The 17,797-nt window shown below is 43.0% G+C and overlaps 2 protein-coding genes across 9 annotated transcripts; both read left to right on the forward strand.

Moving 5' to 3' along the window:
- The first annotated feature begins 256 nt into the window (after window positions 1-256).
- ap3d1 (adaptor related protein complex 3 subunit delta 1) lies at window positions 257-14,453 on the forward strand. Of its 8 annotated transcripts, none has more exons than XM_088393300.1 (35): window positions 257-592; window positions 2,472-2,567; window positions 2,649-2,729; window positions 2,817-2,897; window positions 3,012-3,119; window positions 3,259-3,388; window positions 3,527-3,666; window positions 3,998-4,071; window positions 4,161-4,210; window positions 4,435-4,484; window positions 4,669-4,717; window positions 5,676-5,821; window positions 5,983-6,131; window positions 6,220-6,450; window positions 6,556-6,787; window positions 6,880-7,025; window positions 7,110-7,251; window positions 7,401-7,472; window positions 7,589-7,664; window positions 7,752-7,951; window positions 8,292-8,365; window positions 8,968-9,124; window positions 9,225-9,368; window positions 9,527-9,580; window positions 9,684-9,713; window positions 10,156-10,263; window positions 10,376-10,528; window positions 10,600-10,647; window positions 10,792-10,812; window positions 11,066-11,255; window positions 11,426-11,514; window positions 11,595-11,680; window positions 11,838-11,959; window positions 12,045-12,124; window positions 12,195-14,453. In XM_088393300.1, exons 1-35 carry the CDS (start codon window positions 497-499, stop codon window positions 12,288-12,290), a joined length of 3,801 nt encoding a protein of 1,266 aa, XP_088249426.1. In that variant the 5' UTR covers window positions 257-496; the 3' UTR covers window positions 12,291-14,453. The 8 variants fall into 8 exon arrangements, with proteins under 8 accessions (XP_088249426.1, XP_088249425.1, XP_088249427.1 ...); XM_088393299.1 differs by having other exon boundaries at window positions 258-592; window positions 10,373-10,528; XM_088393301.1 differs by lacking the exon at window positions 10,792-10,812 and having other exon boundaries at window positions 258-592; window positions 10,373-10,528.
- Window positions 14,454-14,740: 287 nt separating this feature from the next.
- On the forward strand, window positions 14,741-17,554 carry LOC148388632 (ubiquitin-conjugating enzyme E2 R2-like). The gene is made up of 5 exons (XM_088393311.1): window positions 14,741-15,259; window positions 15,651-15,737; window positions 15,812-15,909; window positions 16,027-16,161; window positions 16,440-17,554. Exons 1-5 carry the CDS (start codon window positions 15,077-15,079, stop codon window positions 16,684-16,686), a joined length of 750 nt encoding a protein of 249 aa, XP_088249437.1. The 5' UTR covers window positions 14,741-15,076; the 3' UTR covers window positions 16,687-17,554.
- Window positions 17,555-17,797: the final 243 nt, after the last annotated feature.

Below are 17,797 nucleotides of genomic sequence, written 5' to 3' on the forward strand. Positions count from 1 at the left end.
CAATCATTTGTGTATATTTGCATCTCACATAGAGTTAATGGAAGAGATGAAAAACTGTTCATGATCTTGTTTCATACGAATATAAAAAGATGACTGGAAAGGTGTATATAAAAGTCAAATCAGCTATCTTGGATGGTTATAAATGTTAATTTAAATAATTCCAGTTAAATTATAAACAAAAGTTTGCCCACATTGCGTCTGTGCGTGGACCTTTAATTCCCACATCTCGCCTAATACCCCAGTCAGCTGACTTGCGGACGCCATTTTGTCAGCCATTTCCTCCATTGAGCCACTGCCAGCCAGGCGTCTGTGCGCACGCAGCAGCCCAGGACGCTCCGTTTCTCCGGCCTTTCAGCAGCTTCCTCGGCCCCTTTCACCCAGGGGCTCGCGGCACCAGCAGCAGCATCATCATCATCCCCCCCGGGTGGATGAGACACCCTCTCTGGGCTCGGTCGACACCCACCGGTACCAGTGACACCGCCGCCAAGCACCGAGCATGGCTTTGAAGATTGTCAAAGGGAGCATCGATCGGATGTTCGATAAAAACCTTCAGGATTTAGTACGTGGCATCAGGAACCACAAGGAAGATGAGGTAACTCAAATTAAACCAAAAACGTACCCCGCGTTACACCTCCACGTTATCTCCCTCCCCTACGTAAATGACCGTTATGTTTGGCCACTCGTATCAGCTGTATTAACATTAATGCAACCTGGCTAAAATGCTAGCGTCACCGCTAACTGTCATATTAGCCGCTTAGCTCGCCTCTGTCCCCCAAACAAGGACCTTGTGCTTCTAGCAAAACATTTACCACAAAAGAATATGACTTGTATGAATATTGAACTACCACCATGTTTTACTCTCAGGTCGGTTTTTTTATTTTTATTTAAAAACAAGCGTAATGACTGAAGCGGCTAATTGACAGTTAGCTAGAGGAAGGATGAGAATGGTGACTCAATCGGTCCAAATCATTCAGCAGTCGGATATTTTGTTTTTATACAAATTCAGACTAATTTTACCCTTTGCCGTTCGTTATTTGTAGAATGTCACACAAGAGACCTTTAAATATCTAACTGTGGACGGACAATTTACATTAGGAAGAGTCGCAGAACAACACCCAAAAATAGCTCCCAAAGTGAATATCATTACCTTGTTGGTATTTTATTATTATTATTATTTTTATTTAATTTCAGCCATTTTTAGAATTGTGACTATATACAGGTTATTTATTAATTATGTACACTCTGCAACCTTGTGGAAGAGCATTTAATTGATTTTGCTTGTCACTATACATTGCTAGCATAAATATTTGGAGCAAGTAAATAGTTGCTGGACCAGTTAAGTAAAGTTGGATAATTGACTCTGGGACACTTTTGACGGTATGCTGGTTGGAAATCAATCAATCCCCCGTGTCACTTCGAATCCACGTCAGCTTACTGCATTTATTTTCCTATTGTTCGACCTTGTCAACTTTTGTGCCCTACAAACTCACATCCGAGGTTGTGTACACACATCTAGCTGCGGGTCAGGTGTGAAATTCCGAGTGGTTTAAGAATCTCACAGGTTTCTAGATCAGCGGGTCAAAAATGTTCGTGTTTGTCTGAAGAGAAGTGTCTATCTTTATCTTTGCTGTATTGTGTCTACTCACCAATGCTTGACGGTGCTATGCGGGTTGGGTGCTCGTCTTTTTTTTTTTGTCAATGGTAACCCAACCTTGCAGGCCCAGATAAGGTGATGGTTACCCAGCCAACAGGGAACAGATTGTTCAATTATTAATGTTTTGGGATATGTGTGAATACACTTCAGAGTTCCTCATATAGTAGCGGAACCTCCAAAGTCAACAGTCCATTTCTGGATGCTGTCGTCACTCGTTTTATAATTTAAAAAAATCATTGCAGTTGTCTGAAATGTGACTTGAACATCCACCATTTCCATGTCATCTGTTTTACTTCTTTCAGTTGTTTCTGAATTAACCATTATGGCGGTGCGTGACGTGAAAGCCTGGCCTGCGTCTGCTGATGTCTGTGTATTGTGTGTGTGTGTTTTGAAACCGCACACACTCCTTCCCCTGTCACTCTGCTGTCTCATGACTACACACACATGACCACTCTCACTCTCTTCGAAGCTTTAAGCCTTTGCTATTGGTTCCTCTCTCATGGGCTTCTCCTTCCTACTGTCGATGGAATGTTGTGCCTGTGGTATCACTTTTTAATTGTGAAGCTTACTAACGGCAACATGTTGACTATAAATTTTATGGAATAAATAAATTGTAATAAACAGTTCATTTGTATTTTCTATTCGAAAATCATGATCAAGTGCAAAGAATACTAAGATTTGATCTGATTGTCCATTTGTATAATTAAATGGAAAAAGCAGCATGTACAGTTGTGGGCTGCTTTGCTCTTGTTGTCCTGTCCCATATATCGTTCCGCCTAATCTGATCTGCTGCCTGCCCTTTCTTGTTTGCCCTCAGGCCAAGTACATCTCCACTTGCATCGACGAGATCAAGCAAGAGCTCAAGCAGGATAATATTGCCGTCAAAGCCAATGCCGTGTGCAAGCTCACCTACGTGAGTACGCTTGGATGACTTTAATCTATTTATTATGCACCATCACGACTGAATAAAGAAGCTCTCTTCTTTGCTAAACAGCTTCAGATGCTCGGCTATGACGTCAGCTGGGCCGCCTTCAACATCGTCGAAGTCATGAGCTCCTCCAAGTTCACCTACAAGGTAAAGCGGTGGGTCGTCTGTGGCACTAATTGCATCTGTCCTGATGAGACGGCAAAAGAACGTGATGGCTATTCTGCTCCCTCGCAGAGGATCGGCTACTTGGCGGCCTCGCAGTGCTTTCACGAGAGCACAGACGTCATCATGCTGACCACTAATCAGATCCGAAAGGTAAGCGGCTGCGCTGCTGAGGGAGAGGAATTAGCATACAGCATACACTTTATTAAAAAAAAAGCAATATAATTAGAAGCTTCCTGATAAACAGCATGTTTCTCGCCCACGCAGGATCTGAGCAGTCCCAACCAGTACGACACAGGCGTCGCCCTCACAGGTTTGTCTTGCTTCGTCACCCCCGACCTGGCTCGGGACCTGGCCAACGACATTATGACGCTGGTGAGCCGCAAAGCCACGTTGTCATCGCAATCGATCTTTTTGCCTTATTTAAATGAATGTGCTGTAGTTAATGCAATCATACCAGGTACCCCATAATGGAAGTGTGACTTATTGTTCGTCATTCTTTCCTCTGCTCTAGATGTCTCACACTAAACCTTACATCCGGAAGAAAGCGGTGCTGATTATGTACAAGGTGTTTCTCAAGTACCCAGAGTCCCTCCGTCCTGCTTTCCCCAGGCTCAAGGAGAAACTTGAAGACCCAGATCCAGGTTAAAAAAAAAAAAAAAAAAATCCTTACATTGTGTTAATCTTTTTGTACGAAGTCCATAACGCTGATTAAAACAGGGCCGACCGGTAATTGCAGTAACCCTAATGTACGCTTGTCCCCCCCCTCCTCCCTCCACTAGGTGTTCAGTCGGCCGCAGTCAACGTGATCTGTGAGCTGGCCCGCCGGAATCCCAAAAACTACCTGTCACTGGCACCACTCTTCTTCAAGCTCATGACCTCCTCCACCAACAATTGGGTTCTCATTAAGATTATTAAATTGGTGAGTCAACAGGACACAGACATTCACACACACACGCGTAATCCGCTGACTGCCGTGAAACTCCAGCGACATAACAATTTAGGACGAATAGTTCATGTAGCATTTTATCATCTACTCATCATTACTATTAATAGAATTCATTATAGGGAAAATAAAACCACAATATAATAATACACAGTAATACACAAATATGTAAAATAGTTCATTTTCAATTAACTCCCATTTTATTATCATTCTAATCATATAACTAATTATTTAGTAAAATAAATAAATGTGCATATAAAGTTGGATTATTTTTTTTGTTTATGCGACATTTGCTCTATTTTTACAGTTTGGTGCTCTTACTCCTCTGGAGCCTCGCTTGGGAAAAAAGCTGATTGAACCTCTGACCAACCTAATTCACAGGTGAGATGGAAAAAAATCCCTCAATTATGAAGTAGCTTCAAATGGTCACTCACACATTTGTAATCTGTGCTCTTTTTTCTAATTTACAGTACATCTGCCATGTCTTTGCTGTACGAGTGTGTGAACACGGTTATTGCGGGTGAGTACTTAGAATAGTCCCGTGGTTTATGACAGTAGCAGCGTACAAGATGAACTAATTTGTGTAATACAGGGAACAGGCTTACCATTTAATTGATTTGCATTACTGGCCTCAAAGTTTTTTCTTAATCAAATTTATTACGATTACAGCGCACACAAATTTGGGTTATACTGTCACCCTGTTAGTATCCAAAAGTCTGATTGCCACTGTGTCCTGTTTTACAGTGTTAATTTCTTTGTCGTCTGGGATGCCGAACCACAGTGCTAGTATCCAGGTACGCTGCAGTCTCGTCAATTTTACACATTGCATGTTTTTTTTTTTTTCCCTCAGTCTCAACTCTTTGTCAAGTACTCATATTTATCCATTCTCTTTCAGTTGGTCTTGTTTTGTTCGTATTTACTTTGAAGGTGTCGCTACAAAATACCATTTGGCCGTCACACTTTCTTTCTGTTTTCCAGCTCTGTGTCCAGAAACTGCGAATCCTGATTGAAGACTCTGACCAGAACTGTGAGCCCTCTGTCAATGCCTGCAGTGTGTCATTTTCTCATTGTCTGCGTGTTACTCACTGTTAAACATAAGCCCCGCCCCCTTTTTAGAAGATTCCTCAGAGCCTTCCACCTGAATCTTGATAACTCGAATTGTGGGCCTGTACTTCTTTCCTCACATTGAGGGTCCATTCGAGTTATCTGGATCGATTCCCTACTAATAGATAGTTCTCTAGAGTAGGTTGAAAACTGACTGTGTGGGCTGTACTGGTTGGTCCTCACTAAAAACTGAGTTGTCATCAAAAAGGGACACGCAACTGTGTCCATGTTTACACTCCAAATTTGTTGATTCTTATTTCCTCAAATACAATAACATTTTATTTAAAAGAAAAATCCATTAATTAGTGAGTCTGTTTAAACGCTAAAAAACACCGGGACCAAATAGTCAATCAGTCCAGCCCGTTACCTGTGCGTGAACGTCTTGTTAGCTTGCCTGCTTTTCAATTACAGCTAAAAATGCTAAGCTAAAAACAAAATGAAGCCACATAGAAAATTATTCTCATAGATATGAACTAAAAATGTACAGTCCAAAATACTTTCCGAGCGTTCGCCGACTCATTCGGCCGCTCTGAGGCCACTGCAGCCACCACTCACTCATATTGATTAGAATGTGAGAGGCTTTTCTTTCCTCCGATAGCAAAACAATTTTGAGACTCAGCAGGGTTCGCACGGCCAATGTTTTGTCCTGCGTGTACGTGTTTGTTTGTCTTTCCCATTGTTCTTTGTGTTTTAATGATCTTTACCTTGGTAGTCATTTACATATAACTCACATGACTGAACATAACTACAGTTAACTTATTACCAGGGATGCAATTTGAGCATTTTAAAAAGTCAGGCATTGATAGTGGTAATTTAGTTTTTAGTTAGTCTTCTGTCTGTAAGTATACTCAGCAAGTACGTGTGTGAACTTGTTCCTCCAGTGAAGTATCTGGGCCTTTTGGCCATGTCCAAAATCCTGAAGACCCACCCTAAGTCAGTGCAGAGCCATAAGGACCTCATCCTGCAGTGTCTGGATGACAAGGACGAGTCCATCCGTCTCAGAGCTTTGGACCTACTTTATGGCATGGTATGTGATTTTTTTTTTTATACTTAATTATTAATTCGCAATGCTCTGCAGCTGGGATAGAAACATAAACAGATGTTACTTGTGCTGAATAAATTATGAAATGCGGAACAAATTAATTGAAGTACATTCAAACGTAGCGCTTAAACTGTGTTCCTCTGCAGGTCTCCAAAAAGAACTTGATGGAGATTGTGAAGAAGCTGATGCTACACGTGGACAAAGCAGAGGGAACCACTTACAGGGATGAACTCCTCACTAAGATCATTGACATCTGTAGCCAGAGCAACTACCAGTACATCACCAACTTTGAGTGGTCCGTTTTTCCCTCCACACAGTTGCCCACACATTCTATTTTTGTCATGATTTTCAGCTGTATTTTTCCTCCCGTGTACACTTCACAGGTACATCAGCATCCTTGTAGAGCTGACGCGATTAGAGGGCACGAGGCACGGACACTTGATCGCCTCTCAGATGCTGGATGTGGCCATCCGGGTTAAGGCCATCCGGGTATTTGCCGTGGCCCAGATGGCCACCCTGCTGGACAATGCTCACCTCTTGACTGGGAACATGCAGAGAAATGGCATCTGTGAAGTTTTGTATGCGGCAGCTTGGATCTGTGGAGAGTTCTCAGAGTATGACACTTCCAGCCCTCGTTTCTGTGAAATCATAACATATTCTTGTAAAATATTCTTGATCGACAAATTCAGAATGCAAATAACTCGAGTCACCCTCTTTAGACACCTGGAGAACCCGCTGCAGACGCTAGAAGCCATGCTGCGTCCCAAGGTGGCCACCTTGCCGGGCCACATCCAAGCCGTGTACGTGCAGAACGCCGCCAAGCTGTTCGCCACCGTGCTGCAGAGCCAAAAGGACAACACGGACGGCACAACAGTGCAAGAAACCAACCAGCTCATGATCGACCGCCTCCCGCTTTTTGTCCAGAGCGCCAACCTGGAGGTGCAGGAGCGGGTAAGATGAAATGGCGAGTTGTTCCCATGGCAACCGGATGATGACAATTCTGATCAAAATGTGGTTTTCGTTTTCTCGACTGCACTCCACAGGCGTCTTGCATCCTGCAGCTGGTGAAATACATCCAGAAACTGCAGCAGAAGGAAGTGGAGGTAGCGGAGGAAGTGATTGCACTTTTTGCCGGAGAACTCAACCCTGTAGCCCCCAAGGCACAGAAGAAAGTGCCTGTCCCTGAGGGGTACGTTGCAGGCCAGATTCACATTTGAACTCGCCTGGTATAATAGCTGACTTTTTTTTATTTTTTTCATGTGGATGTGTTTAGTCTGGACCTGGATGCCTGGATCAACGAGCCTCCATCCGAGAGCGAGTCTGAGGACGAGCAGCCCAAGGCTATTTTTACAAAGGAGGAGCCCAAGCATTCCCGGCCCAGACACACAGAAGTGGACGAGAAGGAGCTGGCAAGGGTACGACGACTCCGTTTTATAGCCTTTTTATAGCCCTTTTACCAGCATTGCATACAAATGTGTTTTCAAACAAAGTAGCTTTCCCATGTTGCTTGTTAAAATAACCAAATTGCATCTGGCTTTATTATTTTTTTTATAAACCTTCACAGAGAAGAGAAGCCAGGAAACAAGAGCAAGCCAACAACCCCTTTTACATCAAGGCCTCACCATCTTCTCAGAAGGTTTCAGTTTTTTTGTAGTCACTTTGTTGCTTCAAAATATCTGTAGCGGTTGGCTGTATGTCTACCAGAAGATGTTTCATGGGATTTTTTTTTTTTTTTTCCCCCCCCCATCACAGGTCTACCAGGACACACCAGGAGTGGAGCACATCCCCGTCGTTCAGATTGATCTGAGTGTGCCTCTGAAAGTACCAGGTGGGACTCCAGTGAGCTTAATATATCTTAGAATAACATCTCCGCTTGAACTTGAGGATTAAACTAGTTCCTCCGCCTCTTCCTCAGGCCTGCCTATGTCCGACCAGTACGTGAAGCTGGAGGAGGAGCGTCGGCAGAAAGAGCGAGCCGACAAGAAAAAGAAGGACAAGAAGAAAAAGAAAGAGAAGCGCAGTGGACGTGGGAAAAAACACGACTCGGGTCCAGAGAGCGAGGAGGACATCACGCCGGCGCACATGGTCGACATCGTCACCGAGGAGATGCCAGAGGTGACAATGTCGTTGTTTGATCTCATGCAAGCCGTGCTGATTTTGTTCCACTGGTGGCAAAGTCAGGCACATAATCAAATTGTCTTGTTTTTATTTATTGATTTTTAATTTATTTTTTGCAGCCTATCAGAATGATTTAATTTAAAACACACAAGGGCTTTATCTACAACAAAAAAGCTAGATAGCTAAATGTTAATTTAGGACATCACAGCAAGTCATTTAGTAATATAAATTGTTTAGTTGTGGTAATATTGATGAACAGCAAATCGTTAGCCAAGTCATACTTAAATACTCTTTGAAAACTAGAGAATTGACCTTGTATTGATTGATGTGCCTGCAGAATGCCTTACCCAGTGATGAGGATGACAAAGATCCTAATGACCCTCACAAAGCCCTGGATATCGACCTGGACAAGTGAGTCAACACCTTCTGTGGCCTTACTCAGAAAAATCTTTATCCAAAATCCATTTTAGTGTGTTTCGGTCTTCCTGGCCGCACTGCCGATGTGCCGTGGCCTTACTGCCCCCTTTTCCCTCCTTTCACTGACTCTCACGGCTTTTTGCTTCCTCTCTTCTACGCATACACACACCCCCATCACTGCCCACTTTGTGCGGGCAGCTTGGTGGAAATGGCTGGGCGCAGGTGAGTAACATCTCAGCCACGTGACCTGCCGCTTCGACTGCATCTTTTCCCCCCTTTTATAATTAGCTGGCTCGTTAGCAAAGCTTTACCCACTGATTTTTAATGCTCAGCATTCTTTTGACCTGGTATGATATTCAGCGTGCCCTTCTCAAGCCTGGTAAAATCAGCATTATTCCCTGAGAGCTTCCCGCAGTTGAGAAAATTCTGCACATCAAATCACTTACTGGATGCTGCTGACGTTCTCAGGCTTTGGCTCTGATTTAATTGCATCTAATATAAACTGCCTGATTGCTACTAAATATAGTCTTCACTCTGTCTTTTATTAGTCGTACATAACTAACAGAAGATGTATTGTATGATGTTGTTCTATCCAGGCCGCTTGCAGACAGCGAGAAGCTACCAGTCAGGTCTCACCGTCCGGCAGACGTCCTGAAAAGCCCGGACGGAGATACGGAAAGTACCTCGCAGGAGGTCAAGAGGAGTAGCAAAGAGAAGAAGGAGAAGAAGAAAGATAAAGAGAGGGATAGGAAGGTAAGGTTGGCTTTTACTAAATGTTACATTTTTTTCCAACAAGATAAATGGACACTACTCCTCAAGCATGACATCACATTTTGAAATTGTTCTCTGGCAGAAGAGCAAAGAAGAGAAGAAGAAGAAAAAACACAAACATGAAGAAAAAGGAGTGGATCTTCTCGGGAATCCGTCGGATGAACCCGTCGTCCAATCAGAAACACCCGTTGAGGTGGTGGCTCCGCCCGCCTCCACAACTGCTGAGGTATGCCAATCCAAGTTGTGATTGTTTTGGAATTGAGGCTTCAAATTATTGCTTGATTTAAAAAAAAGTTTATCATCTTGTGTTGATCAGTCGTAGTAACCTACAGAGTGCCTTTGCCCTGCCCCCTTTCACCTCCTCTGCCTCCTTCGCTCTTCTAGGTTTCAGATCTGGATTTCTGGCTTTCAAATGCTCCAGCGCCCTCTCATGCCCAGGTGGAGTCGCAACCCTCTTGCCTTTCCCCTCATGACTTCGTTGTACTCGTCGATCCTTCCTCATAGCTCCACCTTATTTGACTTTTTATTTCTTCCTCATCAGCCACTCGTCGACTCGCTCTCTTTTTCTCAGGTGGTCCAACGCATCCCCTTTCTCATTTACCAGCCTTCCTTTTCGTGTGCATGAGCGACCGTACTGTACGTTGTAACGTTTCTCTTCTTGTTTCTTCTATCCCGTCAAAGTTTTTGTGGATGTTTTTCATTGTCTTTTGGTGACGGCGATAAGAGCACGGATATCGTCTTGTAACGGTGAACAGGAATCTGGCTTGGAATCACTTAACAAAACTTGTCTGTCGATTTTCTAATGAGGAATTGACAACCAGTGCACATGTTCACGTAATTCCACTCTTGACTTCTGCTGTTTCTTGTTGGCTGGCTTTTCCCGGAGTAGTTTCGTCTCAAAACTCACTTTGGCTGATCCTTGTCTTTGCTATGACTGACCTCCTTAGAGAATTGGTAAACAGTGTAGGATGCGGTGTACCTCTTGCTAATCGATGTTTTTTTTGTGTTTATAGGAAGCAGTAACAGTAGCAGCAGAAGCCGTTTCCTTGCCCGAGGCAGCTTCTGGCACGACGCCACACTCCGATCCCGACGAGAGCAAGGACATCGAGACGGAGGAGTCGGTGAGTCACTACCTATGATGTCATAATGTCTTGGAGAGATAAAAAAAGTCTGCCGCGGTGGCTGTTTATTACACCTAATCTGTCTCGCTCGTGTCCTTCCAATGTTAAGAAGTCGTCTAAGCACAAGAAGAAGAAGCAGAAAAAGGAGAAGGAGGAGAAGGACAAGAAAAAGAAGAAGAAGCACCATCACCATCACCACCACAGCGATGGAGGTGAAGAAGGGACTGTGCAAAACGGCAGCGTGGACGAGGAAGAACCTCTACCGGTAATTGAGACGAGAGCTCATCATTTTTATTTTTTTATTATTTTGAAAAATTATTCCTTTTTTTTTTTCAGCCCATGTCCAACTACTGCCTCCTCGCAGAGAACGCCTACATCAAGATGGTAAGTAATCAAGAATCCAACTACTTCTGTTTTTCGGGTTAAATGTTGCGCAACATCAAATTAAATGAGTGATCAATATCCAAATTTTATGAGACGTCAGCTCACTAAAATAAGTCTCATTGTCCAATCTCCCTCTCTTTTAAGATGATGGAAGATGCCGATCAGGTACTCGCAAAGTTCTGTGACGGGCAGAACCTTATTACAACTTCTGTCCTAGATGTGTTTCTTTGTGTTTATGTCCTGCATCGATTGGCCGTCCCCGTGCCACAGAGCTGCTTCCTTTTTTCAAAATCTTTGTCCTTGCTGCCTTTTTCTCGCTTTCGTGGAAAGAGCCGTGTGTGGTTGATGCTGTGTGCAACCAAATATATTGTTTAATGTGCAATTTTTCCTCACGTGTTGAATTTGCCTTTCTCCTCAGGTGTACGACATCCAGGGGAACCTGCAAGATGGCAGCCAGGTGGTGGTGTCGGTCATCTTCGAGAACAAATGCGATAGCTTCCTGAAATCCATGGAGTTCAACGTGCTGGACTCCCTGAACTCCAAGCTGCAGAGGCCGGAGGGGGCGGGGGCGCACGACGGCCTCACCGTCCCCTTTCAGCTCCCTCCTGGTCAGTTGCTCCAGTGCCAGGAATTTCGTTCTTGTAATGTAATCTATGGGCTTCTATTGAATCAGCAAATACCAAAACTTTTCCCCCAGTCTGTGTTTGTGCCAAGGTTTGAATGAGTCACAATTAAAGATGTTCTACAGAAGCTAACCAACTGCTCCCTTGTATCGCAGGGGTGTCCAATGAAGCACGCTTTGTCTTCACCGTGCAGAGCATCGTCATGCCACAGAAACTGAAGGGAACGCTCACTTTCATTGTCAAGGTTAGAAAATAAGCACAATATTGCAACCTCATTTGAGCACCTTGAATGGGAAATTCATGTTATTTATTTCCTTGGATCAGAATGAAGACTCCTCAACTCATGAGAAACTGGACTTCAAACTGCACTTTACTTGCACCTCCTACCTAATCACCACTCCATGCTACAGGTAACTTGAAATAATTTCTGTCATAAAATCTGCCAAACAACTTCTCGTATTATTTTATAAGTTATGCTGAAATTAAGTCGTGTTTGGATGTCGCCAATGTAAATACAATAGAAAGTAAAACTAAACCGTACTGTTTTGTGGTTGTTTCGTTGGCTAGCGACGCATTTGCAAAGTTGTTGGAATCCGGCGACCTGAAGGGCAGCTCTGTCAAACTGGAAGGCATCAACATGCCCTTCCACCACCTTCTGGCCAGGATCTGCTTCTATCACCACTTCTCTGGTACACTTCAAACACAATCCATTTCATTTTACGTTAAAAAAAAGTGAGCTCTTTACGACAGTAGCGATTTTTTGTTTTCAACCAGTCGTGGAGAGGGTGGACTCCTGTGCCTCCATGTACAGCAGGTCAATCCAGGGTCACCATGTGTGTTTGCTCGTCAAAACTGTAAGTGGATCAAACGTTCGTATTTTCCTAAGTGTTGACAAATGACGCTTTGACTCTTCCTCTCCGCCAGTCCGACCAAACGGTGTCCATCGACGCCAAATGTGACGAACCGGCGCTGCTCGGGAACGTGCTGGATGAGATCAAACAGACCTTCTCTCAGTGCTGATTGTGCCCAGGGTAGCCCGATTTCCACCCTCACTAAAACACATCTTCACCACCTTAAAAACACTTCTGCCGTCGCCCTATTTATTTATCTATCTATCCGCCCTCTTCCTCGCCTTTCCTCTTCTCTTCGCTTACAGTCTTGAGCACAACTCACTTGATGTCGTTTTACAGACTCGTCGTGTTTTCGCTCCGTCTCCTCCTGCAAGGCACTTTTCACTTTCCTCTCTCCTGATCTCTTGGATTTCCCTCCTCCTGGACTTCCTCCTCTTCCCCTTGTGTGGCGTAATGTTGACAACTGGACTTTTGCTGTTGATGGGTGAATTGCGTTTTTACTGTTTTTGAACTATTTTGTCATTGATGTGTATTTTTTTTTGTCTGAACGCCTGTTTGCGCCTTCTATTTGTGTGTGTGTGTGCGTGAACATCTGACTGCTGTTTCAGCCTTCAACCAAGTGACACTCTTTCAAATGAAAAAAAAGAGGGACTCGTACTCACTACCTGGTCTCTTCTGACCCCGAGGCCTGCAGTAGATCAGACGCCGAAGAGACTTGCGCTACTCACAAAAAGTTCAGGATATCCAAATTTCATTTCTGGATTAAGTGAATTTAATTAGACTCTTTGTGAGTAGCGTACAAGGCACAACTAGCAGACTTGGGATGTCCGATCCCTTCTGCCCTGCCTGCTTTTTCCCAACGGACCAAAATGGAGAGACACTTGAAGGTTGAGCACCACTAGTCAATACCAATCAGACCCACAAATTTATTGAGTTAAAATAAATTACCGACATTTTCCCATGAGAAAAATGAAAACTATAATCGTCTCACTTTATAGTTGCAATTTTTCACGCACAGACTACTTAACTGTCGAGCCCATTTGAACTCTGTTGCTAACTAAAAGAGCAGCACACTGAACTCTCAGCTGGTCTTTACTTTATGGAGGTTTTTTGCAATAGGCATTTATTTCTCTGTGCCTTTTGAAGGACATTTCTTTCAGGTGTTACAGATTTGCACATTTGTGTAATTAATATGTGGCAATTAAAGAGGTTGGCTGCTGAAACTATTCACCAATTGCTAACCAAATTAGCAGCACCCACTGAAGCACGATAACGGTCTCGCATGGATTAGTTTCACTACGGGTCACTAAGTTATCTCCCAACCCACTTGCATTTGTCCATAATTTAATTCTATAATCGGATAGTTTGATAGTGACCATCTGCAAATGTAAATGACGTAGCCACAAATTTCTTTGACTAGTAGTAGTTAAACTGTAAATAAACCAGAAACTATGATTCCCCCAAATGGTTATATATTTTCAAACTCTTTATCCATTAGCATATGTATGTGCACTTGCAGCAAGATGCTCCATAACAACCCAGGCTAAACTAACTTCCACTGCTAACAACCCATGCTAACATCAGTATTAGGCACCGATGCCTCTAACCTCACTGTCGCTTTTCCTTTTGTATTCAGCGCTTTCACCTTAAATCACCCAAGTAGCAAGCTCAAGACTAACCAGTCATTCCCATTTGTTTTGTCAGCCATAACGTGAAAATGTTCCCTCACAAGTCTGACTACATGTGTGGTCAGCTGTAAATTGCAGGAATGTCCATAGAAAGGAATAAATGTTTACCTGTTCCCGACAATGACTTATTAATGGAGTTTCGCTCCCTTATTGATTGTCACATTTTTCTGATCATTATATTATTGCATTACAATATTGCATGATTTAGGAATGTACACTTTTTTATTAACCTTTTCTTCCATGGATGTTTTCACCTGAACTTTCATTCCATTTTGTCCTTTTTTTTATGACGGACCACAATGGTTTTGTTTTTATGCATTCTGTTTTATTTGGGGGTGGGGTCAGTATAGTTGAGTTATTTAAATTATTAAAACACAGATGATGGGGAGGAAGGCGTTGAATAGAAATTAGGATGGTGAGGGCATTGAGAGCTCTCAGTTAAGAATCATATTATTTCTTCCTCGGTTTGGCCGTAGTTCTTTTTGTTTTTGCCCTTGACATTGAAAGTATACTCGCCACACCACATATTTCCAAAGCTTGTTTCTCCCCTGTACAATGTCATACATTTCAAAAAGGGGATGTGAATGATCTTCATTCCCTGTAAAAATTCCCCTACTTAAGAGAAAATAAAAATTATAAGATGCTACAGTCTCATTGTTTGTTTAATCACCTCAGAATTTTAAAAAGCATTTTTTTTAATATAAAATTTATAATCACCCATTTTTACATTTTAGGCAAACGTGTTGAATGGGTTCGACGGATAGGAGTAAGTTTTGACATTTTACTAATAAAAATATATTATTTTACACGTTTTACATAGCGTTACGAGTCGCCCTTCGTTTGGGTATAAAGCCGTGATGCGTGTGTTTAACAAAGGCTCACGCCAAATACACTTGCGGCACTTTACAGCTCAATAGTCACGTGTAAAAACTGATTTTATATTTAGTATTGATTTCCAACTGGATCCTCCCATAAAGCTTTTACTTCGAAAACGCAAGCGGAAGTGTGTGCGATTATAAAAAACAAAAGTAAAAAAAAGAATTTAAAAAAAAAAAGGTGTCAGTGGCTTGCAGTGTGACGCTCACTGGGTCTTGTCCATCAAAACCCAAGACGGCTTTCCTCCTAAAAGCCGCCCCGATTCTTCTTCTCCTCACCAAAACGAAGAAACCATTCTCTTGTCCGGGAGTCTATTTGCTACTTTTTGTTTTGGTCCTCGGCTTGTTTTGCCGGGTCGGCTTCACACGACTTGTCCAAGTTTGTTTGGAATATGGCTCAGCATGGAAATCCTGTAGCCAGTTCCCAGAAAGCACTCATGCTGGAGATGAAAAGTCTCCAGGACGAGCCGGTGGAGGGCTTCAAAATCACCCTAGTCAACGAGTCGGACATGTACAACTGGGAAGTGGCGATATTCGGTCCACCGAACACGCACTACGAAGGTGGTTATTTTAAGGTGAGTAGCTAACTTCAGCTAGCACTTCAGCTACTATTGTTCTTTTGCCAGCTTTTAAATGAACTTATTCTTTTCTTTACCGATTTTCATGACTGTCAACATGTGAATAACGTCTCTGACGATGTCAAAGGTTCCTTTAGGTGCGACCTAAGTTGGTTCTGTGGTCGCGTATCAGGGGTGCAACTATCTGCAGACAAATAAAGGGCGCCCCCCCCAATATTTATTCCTTCCCTTCTGTTTGTCCAAAATGTATTTTTAATAATTAAAATAAGATAACACACCATTCAAATCACTTTTCATCTTCTCAAATCTTCAGCAGTCAATTTTTGTCTTTTATTCTCCGAATATTTTCTGTGATTTTGTTAATTTCTGTCTAATTTTGCTCTAACAGGCCCTGCTCAAGTTCCCGGTGGACTACCCATACTCTCCACCTTCTTTCCGCTTCCTCACCAAAATGTGGCATCCTAACATTTATGAGGTAGGTTTGTCGATTTTGGGTCACGTCAATCCATCGGAATCGTACATAAGCGTTTGACCTCTTCCCTTGGTTAGAACGGAGAAGTCTGCATTTCCATCCTGCACCCACCGGTGGACGACCCCCATAGTGGCGAGCTACCGTCAGAGCGGTGGAACCCCACGCAGAATGTCAGGTGAGATGACAAAATCCAAAAGTCATTTTTTTGTGGGATTCATTTCTTTTGTCAGAAAGGGCAAATCGTGGTCAAATTGCCACCTCATCCTTGGCTTGTGATTTCTGTCTTGTTTAGGACCATCTTGCTTAGCGTCATCTCCCTTCTCAATGAACCCAACACCTTCTCCCCAGCCAACGTCGATGCCTCCGTCATGTACCGCATGTGGAGGGAGAGCAAGGGTGAGGACCAGGAGTACATTGAAATCATCAGGTACCTCAGAGAAAAAAAAAAAAAAACAGGCAGAACAATGAAATGGAAATTATAAACACTATTTCATATAATTGCATATACATGTATGACGGCACCTCTGTGCACAGAGTAAGGTTTTGATGGTGTGATGTCATTTCCTGTTATGGTTGTAAATGATACTGTACATATTAGTGAATTGACGAAAATCCTGAATTGAATTAAAATCGCAATATCGGTCAAAAAAATGGCACAAATCGTTCAGCCCCGCCTCTGTCTTTCTTTCCCCCTTGCCTGGACAGAAAGCAGGTGCAAGCCACCAAAAGCGAAGCGGACCTCGACGGCGTCAAAGTTCCCGTCACGCTGGAGGAGTACTGCATCCGCACCAAAGTGCCGGCCACCGACGCCGGCTCCAACCTGCTGTACGACAACGACGACTTCGATGACAACGACGACTACGATGACTACGACGAAGGTCAATGCGACAACTACAGGGACATTCGCATGGACGACAACGACAGCTCGGAAAACGAGTACTGCTACATGTAACCCGGCGCTCGCCAACGTTGCTTTCTTTTGTTTTTGTTTGTTGGAGTTCAAGTCGTTTTAGCTTCTTTTTAACCCCCCCCGCCCCCCACCCCAATACGAGGTCCGAATGGAATTGTTAGGGTTTTTCAGATTATCCTTATCGTATGATTATGTTGGAATGCAACCAGTAATAAATAAGATAGCTTGTCCCATCCTACACAAGGTCGTAAAACACCCCCTGATATGTTTTGGCTAGAGGACAAGGGCTTTCTCTATCCAGTCCACTCTTACCCCCACTCTGTTTTTCTTAATAAAAATGCTCTTGCAGGAGCCGAGAGTCAGACCTCCATTCGAACATCGCTGCACGCACAGCGGCAAATGGACTCGCCAACTGCAGGTGTCTAAAAGGACTTACTTGTCTCCCGTGTGGTTCTTGCAAAATAAGTTGGAGTGAGCGAACTGTGCAATTGGAGCAAAATAGCTTCCTCCTCTCTTGCACAAAATGGAGGATGCCGTTTGAGCCCTGTTTGGATGTCACTCCCTTTTCAGCATTCACTGTTTTTTTGTTTTTGTTTTGACTGTTACCTGTTTTTGTGTCACTGCCAATTGAGCCCACTGTTTGAGCACAGGCACCAGAGATCCACTACAAGAGCTCAAGCAAATATTTGATGAACATGTCAAGAGGTATTTCATGTGTTGATGGATGTAACCTAAACAAGCTGCAATTTTATTCAAGATTTAAAAAGAAAAAAAAAGACAAACGTGCCTCTCGCTCGACTTTGACTAACTGGACTGTTTACGATCTATCTTGATTGCATGTGGATATATTCAATGATTTTTTTTCTTAGTTTGTATATTTTAAAAAAATTAATAAAAATATTAAATATAATTTTTTTTCCTTAGTTGGTATATTTAAAAAAATATTAGATATCATTTATTGTTTGAAAGAGTTGTAAGGAGCTGTAAGCAGAAAGGTAAGATTTTTTTTCTGCGTAATGGTGGTATAATCAGCCATTAAGTGATCCACTCATCACACTTTTTTCTTACGTGTAGGTCATGTTCTTGTCCAGGATCGGATGCTTCCTGCACGTTGCTGGACTCCTGATGCACTTAAGCATCAAACTAAAAGGTG

This window comes from Syngnathus floridae, chromosome 13 (genome assembly GCF_059516105.1).
Source record: "Syngnathus floridae isolate MCC-2025c chromosome 13, RoL_Sflo_1.0, whole genome shotgun sequence".
Classification (NCBI taxonomy): domain Eukaryota; kingdom Metazoa; phylum Chordata; class Actinopteri; order Syngnathiformes; family Syngnathidae; genus Syngnathus; species Syngnathus floridae.